This window comes from Nicotiana tabacum, chromosome 2, assembly GCF_000715075.1.
Source record: "Nicotiana tabacum cultivar K326 chromosome 2, ASM71507v2, whole genome shotgun sequence".
In the NCBI taxonomy this organism is placed as follows: Eukaryota; Viridiplantae; Streptophyta; class Magnoliopsida; order Solanales; family Solanaceae; genus Nicotiana; species Nicotiana tabacum.
In genome coordinates, this window is record NC_134081.1 from 1,594,949 (window position 1) to 1,613,513 (window position 18,565).

The 18,565-nt window shown below is 40.2% G+C and overlaps 1 protein-coding gene across 1 annotated transcript; it reads right to left on the reverse strand.

Annotated features, from left to right (window-relative positions):
- Positions 1–352: 352 nt before the first annotated feature.
- On the reverse strand, positions 353–5,001 carry LOC107779915 (monodehydroascorbate reductase). The gene is made up of 10 exons (XM_016600417.2): positions 4,835–5,001; positions 4,018–4,089; positions 3,350–3,401; positions 2,898–2,978; positions 2,624–2,742; positions 2,318–2,537; positions 2,066–2,184; positions 1,856–1,981; positions 1,268–1,408; positions 353–800 (listed from the first exon to the last, which is right to left on the reverse strand). Exons 1-10 carry the CDS (start codon positions 4,883–4,885, stop codon positions 477–479), a joined length of 1,305 nt encoding a protein of 434 aa, XP_016455903.1. The 5' UTR covers positions 4,886–5,001; the 3' UTR covers positions 353–476.
- Between the last annotated feature and the right edge of the window lie 13,564 nt (positions 5,002–18,565).

The following is an 18,565-nucleotide window of genomic DNA, read 5'->3' on the forward strand; positions in this document are numbered from 1 at the left end:
ATGCCCATGAAGTTTCTGTGCCTATAAAACCTGCCATTAAGCAGGAAAATGAAAATTTCACAATTAAATTAGTTCTACATGTAGAAAGGTGTCTTTCTTTTTTGAACGAATTAATAAGGAAATAGTATCACATAAATATGATGGAGGGAGTAGTGCTCATTTTGAGCATAATCAAAGTGATTTTGTTTTTCATTCGATATGCATAATCAAATAAATAGATGCTCATTTTTTCTGGAAAAAAGTATTTCAGAAACCATTGTATCCAACATTCCCTTATTTACAGATGTCACTCCTTAGGTAGATATATGCCTAAATGGCTAGTCCCTTAGAGGGTGATCTTCTGCAACTAAACTCAAGATGAAGAAACATCATATTTAATCAATCAACCAGCCACGAAAAAAGTATCATTCAATTACAACATTGTACGAAGACAGAAACTTCAAATAGCCGTTTTTAATCCAATATTAAGTAAAGCTTTAGATCTTCGAGGCAAAGCTGAGGCCCTCCTGTGCCAATTGATCCAAACTGCTAACGAGGGGCTGAACTTTTGCAACTTTGGCAATTGCCTTATTCTCTTCAGGAGTCCCGCTCTCTAGGAATACGCCAACAACCTTTCCATCTTGGATCCAGTATTGTCCAAACTTGTGAGTTGCAGAGTTGGGATCAGCATCCCCAAATAGCACTGTTTCGCCCACGTTGTCACCATAGAATTGCCAAGACAAATCGAAGGCACGGGAGTAGAAGTATGGAAGGTAGTCATATTCATCAATAGATTTCCCTTGCTCATTTGCAAAAATTGCCTGCACGAGCAAAACATAGTAACATTAACATTTTTTACTTCACCATGAAAAAAATGTGAAGTTCAGGAATTGTAACTACATTTGACTGAGTTGTTCTAAGAAGTTATAGAGTGGAAGCAAAAGACGGGGAAAAGATCTGCTGAACTCAAAAATACTTGGACAACATGTACCTTGAAAACGACGGCCTGGGAGAGTGTAATTTTAACATTGTACTGTCACATATTTGTACTCGTGCTATTACAAATATACACAGGAGCCAGGACATAAACAACCAGTAGCAAGTAGAGTGGAGAGAGTTTTTCAGTATTTGAACACCCTAATCTACACGTCTAGTGTGCTTCAAATATCCAGTTTATATCATGAGAGCAAAGTCAGAGTTGACAGTAAAAGAATAACGTGTTGTAAGAAGGATGATGATATAACACTTTCACATTAACTGTGGACCACATGAGGGAGCTGTCACATACCTTGACAGCCTGCTCAGCAGATTTGCGAGAATGATCAACATGTTCAACTCTTCTAATGTCATTGTACATTTTCAAAGGAAAAGTGGCAACATCACCCACAGCATATACATCGGGTACACTTGTTTTAAAGAATGCATCTGTCTGCAAATAGAAGCTTTGGCGTAAGTATAGCAATTCAGAAAGTTCAATCGGAACATGACATAATGCATTGTCATTCTAATAGAGACAACATACATACATTTAGCTCGACAAGAACACACAGCTTTTAGTTGGACAAGAAAAATGTGTTGTTTCCTTATCAAGAAGGTCAAGGATTTCCACTATTTAATACAATTCTCATGTATAATTACTTCATTTCTTCGTCTTGCCTAAGGCAGCATCAGAATTTTTGGAATCCATTGATTTGATATTATTTAATTTGTTCCTTCAACGAATCATCTCAGTTGCTCTCATCTACTTTTGAAGCTTATACTTAAAACTTTTTAATGCTTTAACCGTGAAAGTAACAAAAATAATCCGCTTTTCAGAATAAAAGTACGAAAAATTCAGAACTTAATAGAAGGATGAGACTGAAAAGTGAGCACACACCTTAATTCCACCCTTCTCCTCTTCAACTTGCCCTTTGAATAAAGTCGTGAGTGGTCGTGCCCCAACTCCTACGACTACTATGTCAGCTTCCAGAACTCTACCATCCTTAAGTTTGACTTCCTTCACCTGCAAATTGGAAACAAGTATGCTGTGAGGTAATGTTTTGAAGCTCAACAAGATTTCTCAAAGTGGTGCGGTCTTGAGAAAAACCTCTCCATTTGGGTGTGTATCAAATCCAACAGCCACTGTACCCTTGATGATATTGACTCCCTTATTTTGATAATAACCTTCATAGAATGCAGCTATGCCCTCTGTGAAAAGCCGAGGCACTGCAAAAGCATAAGGATTACTGTAAGATTAGAATCCAATTGATCAGGATAATATATTCTCCATATCTATCATGAAACGATTTAATGTTTCATGTTATGCATACAATGGGGGGACTAGAAGCAATTTACTTACTGCACCATGGTTCTGGGTAAACCATACTGACTTCAATGTTGTTCAGTCTCATTACAGCACTAAGCTCAAGTCCAATGTACCCTCCCCCAACAATTACAGCCTTCCCATTTTTCTTAGCTTTTATTGCTTCCACAAGCTTATCAGCATCATCAATTTCCCTCAAGTAGAAGATGTTCTTGGAATCAGCACCTTGCACACCAAAATCTGACAACTTGAGAACCTGAACAGACATAGAACGAGAAGTTCATGTAATGGCCGGCGACAAAAAGTAATAACACTGAATAAAACGAATTCCATGAGACTCACAGTTGATCCAGTTGCAATAACAAGTGTTTGATACGTAAAAGATTCCCCAGCTGCACTAACGAGAGTCTTTGAAGCAAGATCAGCTTTCACTATTTCAGTACTCAAGATCAATGATATGCCTGCAAGATGAGACCATATGATGCATAAGAGATGTAGCCTAAGATTCATAATAAATGTGTCTTCAACCAGATGTACAACTGTTATGCAAAATTTGACATAAGTCCTGCATGGCCATATGTCTGCAAATAATGCATAAACACAAGGAAATTATTACCTTTCTCTGCATACCATTCAGGAAGAAGTCTTTCTCCCCCACTTCCAACGCACACATGAAACCCTGGGAGTCTTGCAGCTCCTGGTAGAGAAATGGATAATAAGGTGTCAAGAAAAACCTGATAAAGAGGTCAACTACCAAGAAAAATAGAGAGCCAGCAGTTTTTTGACATAGAATTTTATGCCAAACTACATGAGATAATATCTGTATAATATATCATGCTCAATTTGACTTTCTATTTTTTCTTTTTCTTTGCTTGTCCGGGAAGCAGTGATTAGTATACAAAAAATATGTGAGTGAAACGCATTAAGTGCTTTTGTGTGTGTGTGTAAAAACTTTTAATTCTGAAAAAATATAACATGCAGTTTCTGTAATCCCATCTAAAACAACCGCTATTCAAGTTTTACCATAGACAGAGATCAATTCACTGTCCAAGTTAAAAGAAGACTTGCCTTCGGGAAAAAGGTATGCCTTGCTAAGTGCAGGACGTTCATAAGGAGCCACCTGACAAAGAAAAAAACATTTTTAGTCTATCAGATCAGATCTAACACTAATTTCCTGAAAAAAGGAAAGATGGTTAGATACAAAGTTTAGGCAGGCTGAGCAGGAAGGAATGGTCGTAAGAGTAGATAAGTTGCAACAAAATTCATCCAAGAGATACATAGAGAGAGAGGCATAGCCTAGCGCACTGGGATAACAGAGGTGGGATCAGGAACTCCAAAAGCAAGGATGGTAGAAGTTTACAAGCAAATGGCAGAGGATAAGGAGCTTTTTCTTTCCTAGTTGACAAACATATATCAAAGGGACTTTGACAATCTTATACTTTTGCAATGAAATCATGAATGAATGCTTTTTGACAATTTACAAGCATATAAGCTGATGAAAAATTAGCTTCCAACGTCAATATAATAGAATATAGAGATTCTTATAGACAAAACTAATTGGAATATCAAGGTAAATCTAGAGACAAAATAACCTTTTATCCTAAAACCTACTCTTAAGGTTCAAGCTAAAAGCAAAAGAATGCACCCTTCTCCAAATTGAAGTCCACAGATGCAGCAGCACAACTACGACTTACAATTGAATTAGTGAACACAAGAAAGCAGTTCGAAATACTTACCGCCTCTTTGGAGATAATAGCCAGTTCACCAGGCTTAACTCCCTGTTTTGCAAATTCTCTAGCTGCGTACCCCTGCAAATGCAACCACACTTATTGAATTCATCATGACCATGCATTCTGAAATCTTAATTAATAACAACAAGATTTGTTCATACAAGAATTCAGAACAAAACTTGAATTTTTTTCAGGAGGTGGTTACAATCCTGTATTTCAGCTAGTTCCTAGTAAAACTTTTTTCCACCAAATTAGTGAAGGAGATAAGCTTACCTATAACAAAAATCTAGCTCTCACACTGGAGAATCTAACAATTGACTAACGAAAATAAACACACACGCACACACACACACACACACACGCACACTCCGGGTCTCCGTACTCAAAGCCTCTAACTCCATTTGGAAGGAAATTAACTATAGAAGCATATATCAAAACATTGAAAGGAGATAAACTTACCTACAACAACTTTCTCGCTTTCAGACTCCATAATCTAACATCCGATTATTAAGATAGAACTGAATAACTACAATATACGTATTTATGTATGTGTAAAACTGTGCGCCATGTCTATCTGTGTGTATGTGTTGTGTTTGTGTACAGATGCAGAAACCAAAGGTCACTCCACTATGCTAACTTTCAGATCTATTGCAAACTAATATATAGAATTATATCAAAAACCTCACCATTATCACAAAAACAATCCAAAAACTAGAATCCTAATTCCGAACTCAAATCATACAACATGTAAACTCAATAATTAAGCCAAGCTAAATTCAGTAATTAACAAAAAGATCGATCATAGATTGAGAAGATTACTTACAGCAGCAACGCCGCCGCCGACGATCACGTACTTGAATGACTTCTCTGCCATTGATGAATCTTCAGTGAAATTAGTTGAGCTTTTGGTGAAGATGATAATCAGCGTAAAATGAATGTGGACTGATATTTATAATGGATACAGTAGCTTTGGGCTGATGGTGATTTGTGATTGGCTATAGGTGTAAATCAATCGTGGACTTACACGTGGCACATCATTTGCCGTCCATCTTGCTGACTGTGCCGTCGCCACGAGAGAGAAGAATGAAGATAAAGTCAAATCTGGAAATGTGATTTTCTTTTCTACATAGATCATCCCTTTTTTTTTAAAATGTAAATTTTTTATTAAACTATTAGCATTAATACTATTTTTAGCAAATACAACATATATATATATATATATATATATATATATATATATATATATATATATATTTTATACTAATGTATAATTTACGTATTTTATATATAATCAGAATATAGTTTTTTTATATTTGACTAGTGAATATAGTTATTTTTAGCTTACTGGTCAAATGTATAACTTACCCTATATTTCCTTCACCCAAGAAAATTTTATCTAAAATGTGGTATTCTTGAGATATTATTATAGTACAAAATAATATTCAAAAGAAATATCTTCAATAATTTGAGAGACATGAACCATTGATTAATTTACTTCTAGATGTTGTCAAGAGTATAAAGATACCACAAATAATTAATAATTTATTTCAAACTTTCACATGACATAATATTAATGCTCTATTAGTTGCGAGTAAATATAAACAAAATTTATCTCCTAAGTTATGAAATCAAGTTTGATCAATGTCCATTTGTACTTGTAGAGTGTAAATATAAAAGATAGTATGAGCAAAAAAAAAGTAAAATAAATATTCTGCCGGATAAAAGATGATTATGCTAATGAATTACTATGTAAGTGGTCATTAGCTACGTTAACATTCAAATTTCTTGAGCCTAAAGTCCGTTGAAGATATTTTCACTACCTTCATAAGGGTAAGAGTAAGATTTGTGTATACATTATCCTCCCGAATGGAATTACACTGGTATGTTATTGTTGTTTGTACTGTTATTGGCTTCGAGGACAAAATGATTAGTCTAACCAAAAGACCAAAAGTATTCTTCTCCAAATTAATAAAGTTTTTTTCTTCTTCTTAAGTTAATGGCTTTTTGGGCTTTGTTTATTCAATTTAATGGGGTTTGACACTTGTCATTAAAAATATAGGAAAGTGGCAAACATTGACGTCATTGGTGAGACAAAGAATGCCTACAATAAAGGAAATGGTCAAGTGTGAAACGTATCTGGTCAAGTATCAACCAATCAGATATTAAAACTAAAATAATAAATGAAACTTTTTTTCGTTTGACGAAAATGAATGAGAAACCTCGGGTCCGCTTTTGCAAAATTAAAAAATAAAAAGAAAAGCTATGATCAAGTGTGAAAGGTGCCAACTACATAGCCTCCTTAAATGGCTGACCTACAATAAGATAAGTCAAAACAAAAGTTTGACCGGGAAATTTTCATAGGAATATGAATATATAGCATAAGAAATATGAATATACTCCGTATAATACAAGCATATACGTAGGTTTTGAGCCTTTCAACAATAAAACACGAAGGTCGAGGATTAGGGTAATATATTAGTAGGTAGCCGAGTTTGGGACCGTATCTGTTCTGTATTTCTCATATCAGTGTTTTTATTATCATTCTCATATTTTCCTATTCTTTGATTTCTACTTCTGCATGTTGTTCCGCGTGCTTCGATTTTCTTATTGCTTTGTTATTTCGGTGTTGTTATTGTTCTTGTCTTCAGTATTTTCAACATGGCTTTTTCATTATTGTTTTTCTTATTCAAGCCTGCTGAAAAATATTTTCTTGAGTCGAGGGTATATCGGAAACAACATCTCTATCTTCACAAAGTAGGAGTAAAATTTGCGTACACATTATCCTGCTCAGACCTCATAAATAAGAATATACCGGATATATTGTTGTTGAGCCTTTGACTTATGTAAATAAAATTGAACGGGATTATGGCACTTCACTTGTTCAAATTAGTGGCTTGCTAATTTGTCGGAGTGTTAATTAGTCTAGTTAGACTAATAGGAGGTGTTGAAATATGAGTAGAATTAATATTAAAAATAATGATTTAATCCAACCGAAATTTTCTTGAGTCAAGATCTCTTAATCTCGCAATCAGCAAAAAGATAATCACATGAAAAATCATCATAAATTGGCAATTGTTTTCATTATCATTACCGTATGTTACTGTTAAGCGTTTAAAACAAACAACACTAATAAATTGAAGAAAACATGTGTGTTTACTCGAAAAATAGATAGAGTTGAATTTATACGTAGTTCTAAGGATACGCGGTATAACTTGGTACAAATTGAAAAAGTAAGTTGAAATATATATCGAATATTAACTGCAAAAAAAGAATGAAATACAAACCAAATTGAGTAGAGAATGATTTATAAACGAGCAAGATGAATCAATGTCCAAAGCTCAAAAAAGGATAATCTCTACTATATATCAGTGTAATAATCTTTGAAATGTGAGAGTGTATTAATGTCTGAATCTTGAATATTGAATGTCCTTACAGAAATGATAGCCACTCTTCATATAGTGGAGGAATCCTACTTTGGATATAATTAAAAATACATAGTGAGGATCCCATGATAGATTAGTTAATTAGTTTTTCCTTAATTTCCGCCGAGATTCTCTCCCCTAGTGCGGCTACAACTGCTCTTTTTCTCTTAGCTCGATCTTGGTCGGTCTTGGATCTCGAGCTCGATGTTGACTCGAGCTCGATATTGGCTCGAGTTTGATATTGACTCGAGCTTGGTATTGATCGGTCTCTGGCTCTTGAGCTCGATAACATCACTTCACATCATAGCTCGATATTGACTCGAACTTGTTGTTGCCTCGAGCTCGGTAATAATCGGTCTGGATCTCGAGCTCGATAATCCGGCTTCACATTATATCTCGATATCATAATGACGACCCTCGATCCATTATGTTCCAATCTTGACTAATTATACGAAGGACAAACTCGATTTTGACCGTATACACATAGTCCCCTCGTTTCTAGGAAAGAATATAGAAACGATATGATTTTTCAACCTCTGACTAGATACACACTGACATCTGCGTCGAGCCCGATTATGACGTATGTGACAAATGTCTTATCGGTTCGATTACCAAGATATTAAATGTGCGTCAGACGATGGCCGGCAACTGCTGATTTTGAACCGTCATTGCCAAACCTATAAATAGCCCCCTCCCCCTCATTGTTTTAATCCTTTACCTTCAACTCTTCTTATTCTAATCTTCGCGGTTCTTTGCTTCCTCCAAAGTTCTCTATTTTCAGCTTTAAGAATTTCTTTGCTTGTTCTTTGTCAAACACAAAAATATTTCAGTTTCTCATCTTCTTTGTTCTTGAAAATTTAGATGGCCAAGATATCTAAAAACGTTCCTCAGAAAGAGGCTGCTTCCTCATCTCGTCCGGCCGACGAGAAACCGGTGGTGGAGGCACGCCTGGAAGAACTCGTTCCCGGGGGATGTGTTATCGATTCTGACTTTAAGATCGAGAAACCTTCATCGGTTACTGGTGAAGAAAGATTGTGGTTGGGAAAATAAAAAGGTTGTGATACCGGTACTGGAGGAAGCGATCACTACCCACGTGGAAAGGTATTCGAGTGTTTGCACTTATCCTTTCACGATGGGTCCCCTTGATCCGATCATCATCGACTTCCGCAAAAAGTACCAAGTAACCCTCGGCCAAATACATCCTTCTTTCTGGAGGATTGTAATACTGTTCCGTTTCTTTGTGAGCAAAATCGACGGGCTTCCCTTCACCCTCGACCATCTCGTAAGATTATATAGCCCTCGTCTTTACCAAGGTGGGCTGATAAAGCTTCAACACCGGTTTGTTCGAGTGAAGACCTCGGACTTAATCCCGGCTAAGAGCATGCCATTTTCGGAGAAATGGAATATGAATCGTAAGTGTGATACCATTTTTAGCTTTCGTTGTTTTTACTTCTTCATCTTTACTTATCAGTGCATTTCTTGACACAACCATTGCTTGGATGCCGGGAGCGGTTCCCCATCTCGAGAACTGGGTCAGGAGCCTGGTTTCGACGTCGACATATGCCGAGCGCGCATGGCGCGATTTGTCAAAGGGCCGGTGGGAGGCTCGTACTCATGGTAAACCTTCTTTTTTGCTTACCGATTTGCTTATTGTTCAAGTATTTTTTCAGGCATAAGTTTTACTTACTCTTCTTTCTTTGTAGGTCTCGAAAAAGATGCAGTTATGAGACCCTCATCAGGTGATGAAGAAGTTTTACCGCCTTTCTCAATACCGGAGAAGGCAATTAAGAGAAAAATGGCCTCGGACTCTGAGGGCCAAAAACCCAAACAAAGAGCGGCTCGTAAACCCAGGGTGAACGTAATCCATTTGACCATGGAGTCAGTCCTGAGTCTAAGGGATGAAGAAGAAGAAGAAGAAGAAGAAGAAGAAGAAGAAGAAGAAGAAAATGATTTCGGGTTGTTGGTCCATGCCCGGGCTAGTACCGATACTCAGAATACTTCGGTATCGGTGGGAGTTGATACTGCTCCAACCAGGCTTGATGAGGTCGATGAGGGGACTTCGACCCAAGTTCCCGAGCCGAGGGAGACCGAGGATATTATACCTTGGGTTAAAGAGACCATCGAAGAGGCGGTGAATGCCGGTGCACAAACTGAGCTTAGGGCTCCCGAAGACGGAGGCGGTGCCCCAAAAGACCTACTCGAGGCGATAGAGATCGGGGATTCCCCTTTTTTCCCTTCCTTTTCCCAATCGATGATACGTGATTCCCAAGTTGTGGAGATTTGTCACGGGGAAGGGTCCCATGGAGGGGAGGATCCTTTCCTTAGTTATTTTATCAGGGTAGAATATATCACCGGCCTGAGTGACTTGGAGGCTCCGAAGAAGAGCTCGAGCGAGGTGGGAGCGCCTTGCCTATTTAACGAAGCCCAACAGGCCCTGAATCGGGTAAGTTCATACTTTATTTTCTAATTTTAATACTTGTGTTTTCCTCTCCTAGTATATTCCCTTCTTATTTTTGTAGGATTTTGTGCTTCATCACGAGGCATTTTTCTAATCCCGAGGGGAGCTGAGCCGGTACGAGGCCGAAGTTCGAAAACTTACTGAGGAGAGAGATGCTTTAAAGCTTCTCAGTGAGCATAGAGAAGGAGAAGTAAAAGGACTTCGGGACGAGCTGGAAGCATCTCGGAAAGAGCAAGCAGAGCTGGCTGAGTAGGTACAAAGAACCTTTGAATTTAATGATATTGACTTGGGATTGATGGCTAATAATTAGGTCCCGCAGGTCAAGCAAAAGTTCGATGTGATTAGGCAGCTTCGTGCTGAAGTGGACGCAGTGAAATCGGAGGCCGAGGAGTGGAAAAAGAATATGGACTGCCTCGCCTCAGAAAAGGAGACTGCCCGAACTCAACTGGCTTCGGCCGAGGCCCAACTTCGAAGCTTAAAAGAGAAAGCCTTGGTGCAAGCCAAGAAAATCGAGGAGTTACAGACTCAGTTGAGCTCAGCAAATTACGATCGAGAGAGATTGGCTACAGAACTTGCAGCGGCCAAAACAGAGGCCGAGAAAATAATGGCCAATGTTGATGCAATGGTGGCCGTTTATCGATCTGATGCCGAAGCTGCTCAATTTCGAGCAAAGGAGGTTGTTGAGGCTCGGGAAAACTGGGTTGCCGAGCATGCTAAATGCCAGTCTCGAAGGGAGACTCTCGAAGAGATTCATGCTCGTGGTTTCGGTCTAACAGCCGAGATCAAAAAAGCTAAGGAGCTTGAAGCCGAAACCAGGGTGTTGGCCTTTCCCGATGATGATGATACCGGAAGCGCGAGCAAATCTGAAAATGAAGGGGGCCTCGAGGGCGAAGATGCTGCTCGCATAGAGGACTAAAATTCTTTTAATATTTTATGTGCTTCTTATAAGACCATTTTGGTCTTTTGTAAAGAAATTTGATCGGGCCGTCTTTCCTTTGTAAATGATTTTGACATGAATATAAAAACTTTTCTTCCTTTCATATCTTCCGAATCTTTCGCCTTTTGTTAACTTGTACAAAGGTCAAAAGTGCCTTAGCATTGAATAATTCTTCGGAGGTCCAAGATCGAGATAGTAAGGACCGATAGTGAGTACTGCACTTGACCGTTTCTTATAGGTAGTCCCCGAGTGAATGTTTGAACACGAACTGAGGTGTCCCTTAGGCTTGATAGATAGATGTCAAATGAAATGATCCACTCATACTTGAAGTAGAGTAGCCTTTTTAAGCTTGACACATAGTCCCCGGCTCGGGGTAATAGTTAGAACTTGAATTAATGTGGCCCTTGGGCTTTGTGGTTGAGTGAGAATGATTTCTCGGGCTCGAAGTAAGAGTAGCCTTTAGACTTAATGGTCGAGTGAGTATTTTCTCGAACTCGAAATAAGAGTAGCCCTTAGGCTTAATGATCGAGTAAGTGTTTGCTCGAACTCGAAGAAGGGGTAGCTCTTAGGCTAAATGGTCGAGTGAATGTTTACTCGACCTCGAAGAAAGAGTAGCCCTTAGGCTTAATAGTCGAGTAAGTGTTTACTCGAACTCGAATTAAGAATAGCCTTTAGGCTTAATGGTCAAGTGAGTGTTTGCTTGAACTCGAATTAAGAATAGCCCTTAAGCTTAATGGTCGAGTGTTTGCTCGAACTCGAACTAATGTAGCCCTTAGGCTTTTTGGTCGAGTGAGTGTTTGCTCGAACTCGAAGTAAGAGTAGCCCTTAGGCTTAATGGTCGAGTGATTGTTCGCTCGAACTCGAAATAAGAGTAGCCCTTAGGCTTAATGGTCGAGTGAGTGTTTGCTCGAACTCAAAGTAAGAGTAGCCCTTAGGCTTTATGATCGAGTGAGTGTTTGCTCGAACTCGAACTAAGAATAGCCCTTAGGCTTAATGGTCAAGTGAGTGTTTGCTCGAACTCTAAGTAAGAGTAGCCCTTAGGCTTTAATGGTCGAGTGAGTGTTTGCTCGAACTCGAGTTAATGTAGCCCTTAGGATTTATGGTCGAGTGAGTGTTTGGTCGAACTCGAAATAAGAGTAGCCCTTAGGCTTAATGGTCGAGTGAGTGTTTGATCGAACTCGAAGTAAGAGTACCCTTAGGTTTAATGGTCAAGTGAGTATTTTCTCGAACTCGAAATAAGAATAGCCCTTAGGCTAAATGGTTGAGTGAGTGTTTGCTCGAACTCAAAGTAAGAGTAGCCCTAAGGCTTTAATGGTCGAGTGAGTGTTTGCTCGAACTCGAGTTAATGTAGCTCTTAGGCTTTATGGTCGAGTGAGTATTTGCTTGAACTCGAACTAAGAATATCCCTTAGGCTTAATGGTCGAGTGAGTGTTTGCTCGAACTCGAAGTAAGAGTAGCCCTTAGGCTTAATGGCCGAGTGAGTGTTTGCTCGACCTCAAAGTAAGAGTAGCCCTTAAGCTTTAATGGTCGAGTGAGTGTTTGCTCGAACTCGAACTAATGTATCCCTTAGGCTTATGTGGAGCTCGATCTCGTTGATTTTTCGATTGGCAGTCCCCAATTTATGGGGTAATTTTTCAAACTCCGGTCATGGTCGGCCCTTAAGCCTGTTTGCATAATAGATCACGAAATAGAAGAATCTTCTTGAGATATGAGATATTCGTAAAGAAAAAATTTCTCTTTAAAAGTCATTATACATGTGTTCATGTTTTGTGCCAGGGCTCGAGCAAACTACGCGGGCATAGTTCGTTTGACCATTTGGCCATTATAAATTTTTTCTATCGAGACCCTGTTGCCATGAAGTAACGTTCTTGTATCGAACTTGATATATTCGAGGGCAATGCCCCACGGTATTCGATGTTGATTGTAAAGAGGCCTCAGATACTGTTGAATTATTATAAGTTAGCACGATCAATGGTTGCCTCATTAAAAAACTTGCCGAAAAACCCATTTGGGATAAAACCGGTCTAAGGGAAAAAGAGTGCAACGAGTGCTTTCAGACCTAAAGGCTTCGAGTTGAATAATATATCCCTGTTTCTGGTCGAATACCTGCAAGGGTTAATTTCAAAATACAAATGAACATGGGAGGGTCGTACCTTAGCAGTAGTATTGTTTTAGGTGTGATACATTCCAATTGCTCGGCAGTTGTTTGTCGTTTATCATGCCAAGTTTGTAGAATACTTTTCCGACGATTTCGAGAACCTGACATGGTCATTCCCAGTTCGGACCCAGTTTCCCTTCATTCGAATTTCGGGTGTTGAGGGTGACTTTCCTTAGTACCAAGTCCCCGATTTTGAAATGTCGAAGATTGGTTCTTCAATTGTAGTATCTTTCGATCCGCTATTTTTGGGTGGCTAATCGGATGAGAGCGGCCTCTCGTCTTTCATCCAATAATTCTAGGCTCGTGTTCATGGTCTCGTTATTCGACTCCTTTGTTGCATATTGAAACCTGATGCTAGGTACTCCAACCTCAACCGGGATTAGAGCTTCGGCGCCATAGACCAACGAGAATGGCATTGCTCCGGTACTAGATTTCGATGTTGTGTAATATGCCCATAGGACCTCGGGTAGTATTTCTCTCCATTTTCCTTTGGCGTCGGTCAATCTCTTCTTAAGATTTCGGATAATAGTTTTGTTGGTCGATTCGGCTTGTCCGTTTCTGCTGGGATGGTACGGTGTTGATAGGATCCTTTGATCTTCTGATCTTCGAGAAATTTAGTTACTTTGCTGCCGGTGAATTGTTTTTCATTATCACATACAATCTCGGATGGCATCCTGAATCAACATATGATGTGATCCCAAATAAAGTCTATTACTTCTTTTTCTCTGAATTTTTCGAAAGCATGTGCTTCAACCCATTTAGAGAAATAATAAGTCATAAACAAAATAAATTGAGCTTTACCTGGGGACGATGGGAGGGGGCCGACGATGTCCATTCCCCATTTCATGAAAGGCCATGGAGATAGGACCAAGTGGAGTAGCTCCCCGAGTTAATGAATCATGGGCACATGTCTTTGGCATTTGTCGCATTTTCAAATGAACTCCCTAGCATCCTTGCCCATATCGGTCCAATAATACCCTGCTCTGATTGCTTTGTGGATCAGCGAATCGGCACCAGAATGGTTTCCATAAGTGCCCTCGTGAATTTCCCGTATGATGTAATCGGCATCTTCTGGTCCCAAACATATTGCCAATGGTCCATCGAACGTCCTTCTAAACAGCGTTCCGTCTTCGGACAGGGTGAACCGTGCTGCCTTTATGCGCAAAGCTCTCGATTCTTTTGGATCTGAAGGAAGCTCCCCATTCTTGAAGTACTCTATATATTTGTTTCTCCAATCCCAGGTTAGACTTGTGGAGTTTATCTCGGCATGACCTTCTTCGATCATCGATCTTATGAGTTGTACGACAGTCCCCGAGTTGAGTTCGTCATCTTCGGCCAATGAACCTAAGTTTGCAAGAGCATCGGCTTCGTTGTTCTGTTCTAGGGGTACATATTTCAAAGCCCATTCTTTAAATTGATGTAGAGTCACCTGTAATTTATCCAAGTACCTCTGCATTCGATTTTCTCAAACTTCAAAAGTCCCGTTAACTTGGTTTACTATGAGGAGGGAATCACACTTAGCCTCTACGACCTCCGCTCCCAAGCTTCTAGCTAGTTCGAGACCTGCAATCATGGTCTCATACTCGGCCTCATTGTTAGTCAATTTTATAGTTTTGATAGACTGTCTAACTATATTACCTGTGGGTGATTTTAGTACAATGCCTAATCCGGACCCTTTCGTGTTCAAGGCACTGTCCTTGAAAAGGGTCCAGATTCCCGAAGAGGTACCCGATTTTATCAGTAGCTCTCTTTCAATCTCGGGTACGAGGGCCGGCGAAAAGTCAATCACGAAGTCCACCAAGATTTGAGATTTGATAGCGGTTCGGGGTCGATACTCGATATCGTACCCCCCGATTTTTATGGCCCATTTGGACAATCGACCCGAAAGTTCGAGTTTGTACAAAATGTTTCGAAGAGGATAAGTTGTTACTACATGTATCGGATGAGATTGGAAATATGGTTTTAATTTCCTAGCAGCGCTTATTAAAGCAAGCACTAATTTTTCTAAGTGTGGATATCTAGTTTCAGCCTAGCCTAAGGTCCAACTGACATATTAGATAGGGAATTGCGTACCTCGTTCTTCTCGAACCAGGACTCCACTTACCGCTATCTCCGAGACAACTAAGTACAAGTAAAGTTGTTCGTCCACTTTCTGGGTATGGAGCAGGGGCGGGGTCGATAAATACCGCTTTAGTTCTTCCAAAGCCTGTTGTCACTCCGGAGTCCATGCAAAGTTGCTTTTTTTCTTAAGCAGTGAGAAAAATCGGTGGCTCCTATCTGAGGATCTCGAAATGAATTGTCCCAGGGCGGCTATCCTCCTTGTTAACCTTTGCATAGCCTTCACATTATCTACTACCGTGATGTCCTTGATAGCTTTGATTTTATTGGGGTTGATCTCAATTCCTCGGTTGGACACCATGAAACCAAGAAACTTGCCTGAGCCAACCCTGAATGCACATTTTTTGGGGTTGATCTTCATATTGTACTTCTTTAGTACGTTGAAAGTTTCCGGCAAATGCTTTAAATGGTCATTTGCTCGCATGGACTTAACTAACATGTCATCAATATAAACTTCCATTGATTTTCCTATTTGTTTTTCGAACATTCGATTTACTAGGCATTGATAAGTTGCACCAGCATTTTTTAGACCGAATGGCATTACGTTATAACAGTAGGTACCGTACTTAGTGATAAACGAGGTCTTTTCCTGATCCTCCGGGTTCATCTGTATCTGGTTGTACCCAGAGTAGGCATCGAGAAAACTGAGAGTCTCGTGGCCGATCGTGGCATCGATCATACGATCGATGCTTGGCAAAGCAAAAGAATCCTTAGGGCATGCTTTGTTCAGGTCTTTATAATCTATACACATTCTAAGTTTGTTTCCTTTCTTAGGGACTACCACCACATTTGCTAGCCATTCGGGGTATTTTACTTCTCGAATGGATCCTATTTTAAGTAGTTTGGTTACCTCGTCCTTGATGAAGGCATGTTTGACCTTGGACTGGGCCTTCTTCTTTGCTTTACCGGATGGAATTTTGGATCGAAGCTCAGTCTATGAGTGGCTATTTCCGGTGGAATTCCTGTTATGTCAAGATGGGACCAAGCGAAACTGTTCATGTTAGCTATAAAAAATTGAATAAGTTTTTTCCTGAGCTAGGGATCTAACCCCATGCCCAGGTATACCTTTCGCTCTGGTAGATGTTCGATTAGCGTGATTTGCTCCAGTTCTTCGACTGTTAACTGGGTAGCGTTGGAATCATCAAGGACCACAAAAGATCGAGGGACTCCATAGTTATCGTCTTCGTCAGTCTTTTGATTCTCTAGTTGGGTCGAGGCTGACGTTTGTGATTGCTATTTGGTATACTACTCCTCCTTCGAATCTGATCCCTTTGTCGATGATAATGAGGATATCAAAATCAATTCATCGATGGCATACATTTCTTTTGCGGCTGGTTGCTCCCCATAGACCGTTTTGATTCCCTCCGATGTTGGGAATTTCACAACCTAGTGGAGGGTCGAGGGCACTGCTCTCATGTTGTGGATCCATGGCCTCCCGAACAGGGCGTTATATCTCATATCGCCCTCGATTAAGTGGAACTTCGTTTCCTGGAGAGTCTTGGCCACGTTTACTGGCAAGATTATCTCGCCCTTAGTAGTTTCACAAGCCATATAAATCCATTCAGTACCAGGGTAGCGGGTACGACCTGGTCTTGTAGACCGAGTTGCTCTACGACCCTTGATTGAATGATGTTGGCTGAACTACCTGGATCAATTAACACACACTTAACTTAAGTTTTATTCATAAGTACAGATATTACCAGTGCATCGTTTTGGGGTTGCATGATTCCTTCTGCGTCTTCGTCGCTAAAGGACAAGGTTCCTTTAGGTGTGTAATCCTGAGTCCGAGATCGCTTTTCTATTACAATAGACATCTTACTACGTTTAAGCACCGGACCCTGAGGATATCAATCCATCCGATGATCATGTGGATGATGTGTTGTGGCTCTTCTTGTTCGTTTTGTCTATTGTAATCTCTATTTTTGAAATGGTTTTTGGCCCGGTCACTTAAAAGTTCTCGAAGGTGCCCTTCATTGAATAAATGGGCTATCTCCTCTCTCAACTGCCTGCAGTCTTCGGTTCTGTGGCCATCAGTGCCATGATATTTGCACATTTGATTGGAATTTCTCTGGGCTGGATCAGTCTGCAGAGGTCGAGGCCACTTAGTATCTTTTATGTGTCCGATAGCTGACACGATGGCGGATGCATCGATGTTGAAATTATATTCTAATAACAATGGTGCTTTCTTAGGTCCGATATGCTTGTCAAACCTATTCTTGTTCATCAGCCCCCGAGATCCTTAGCCTCTATCACTTCTCCTTTCGCCTCGTACGGAGTTACGTGTAGGTTCTCTACCCCTATGATCTCTGTTATACGGCCGATATCAGTCCTTGTTCGACCTTGGTTCTCGGTCGACGTCCCTTTTAATAATGGACCCAGAACCCAACTGGTCGTCTTCAACTCTAATCTTCGATTGATATCGATTGTGCACATCGGCCCAGGTAACAGTCGGGTACTCGACCAAATTCTGCTTTAACTATCGTGAAGCCATCAAGCTTCATTTGTTCAGTCCTTGAGTGAAAGATTGTACAACCCAATCGTCTGTGGCCGGTGGTAGATCCATTCGTTCCGTTTGGAAACGAGATACGAACTCTCTTAGCATCTCGTTATCTTTTTGCTTTATCTTGAAGAGGTCCGACTTCCTGGTCTCTACCTTTATGGCTCCGGCGTGTGCCTTTACAAAAGAATATGCAAGCATAGCAAAAGAATCGATAGAGTTAGGCGGTAAATTATGATACCATATCATTGCCCCCTTTGACAGGGTTTCCCCGAACTTTTTCAATAGTACGGATTCGATCTCCTCGTCTTCTAGATCGTTCCCTTTAATGGCGCATGTGTGAGAGGTGATATGTTCGTTGGGGTCGGTCGTTTCATTATATTTAGGAATTTCGGGCATGCAAAACTTCTTGGGGATCGGTTTAGGAGCCGCGCTCGGGGGAAAGGCTTTAGTACAAATTTTTTGGAATCCAAGCCCTTCAATACCGATGGTGCCCCCGTGATCTGATCAACCATGGAGTTATAAGTTTTTACTTTTTTGTCGTTTGCTTCAATCCTCTTTTCTCCTGACTCAATTCGTTTTGTCAGATCCTTTAACATCTTAACAATTTCGGGATTAGTCCCCAATTCTTATTCATTTGATTTTACTACAGTTGTCCCCGTTTCGTGGGTGACTTCTCGGGGTGGACCGGGCTCGGCCCTGCTCGGTACCTGGGTTTGGATTTACAACTGAGTTATTGCAACCTGTTGAGCTTGCAACATTTCAAAAAATCATATGCAGGCTGATCCCGTCTTCTCCAACATTTTAGGTATTTCAAACTACAGGTCGAGTTCCACCATAGATGTTGTTTTCGGGGTCGGAACGTTGGTTCGCCTCGATGGCCACATGTGAATTAATGTCAATTGGATTCTGCGGCCCGAGTTCCAAAGGGATCAACGAGTGGCCTTTCATCCCCGTTCGTCAG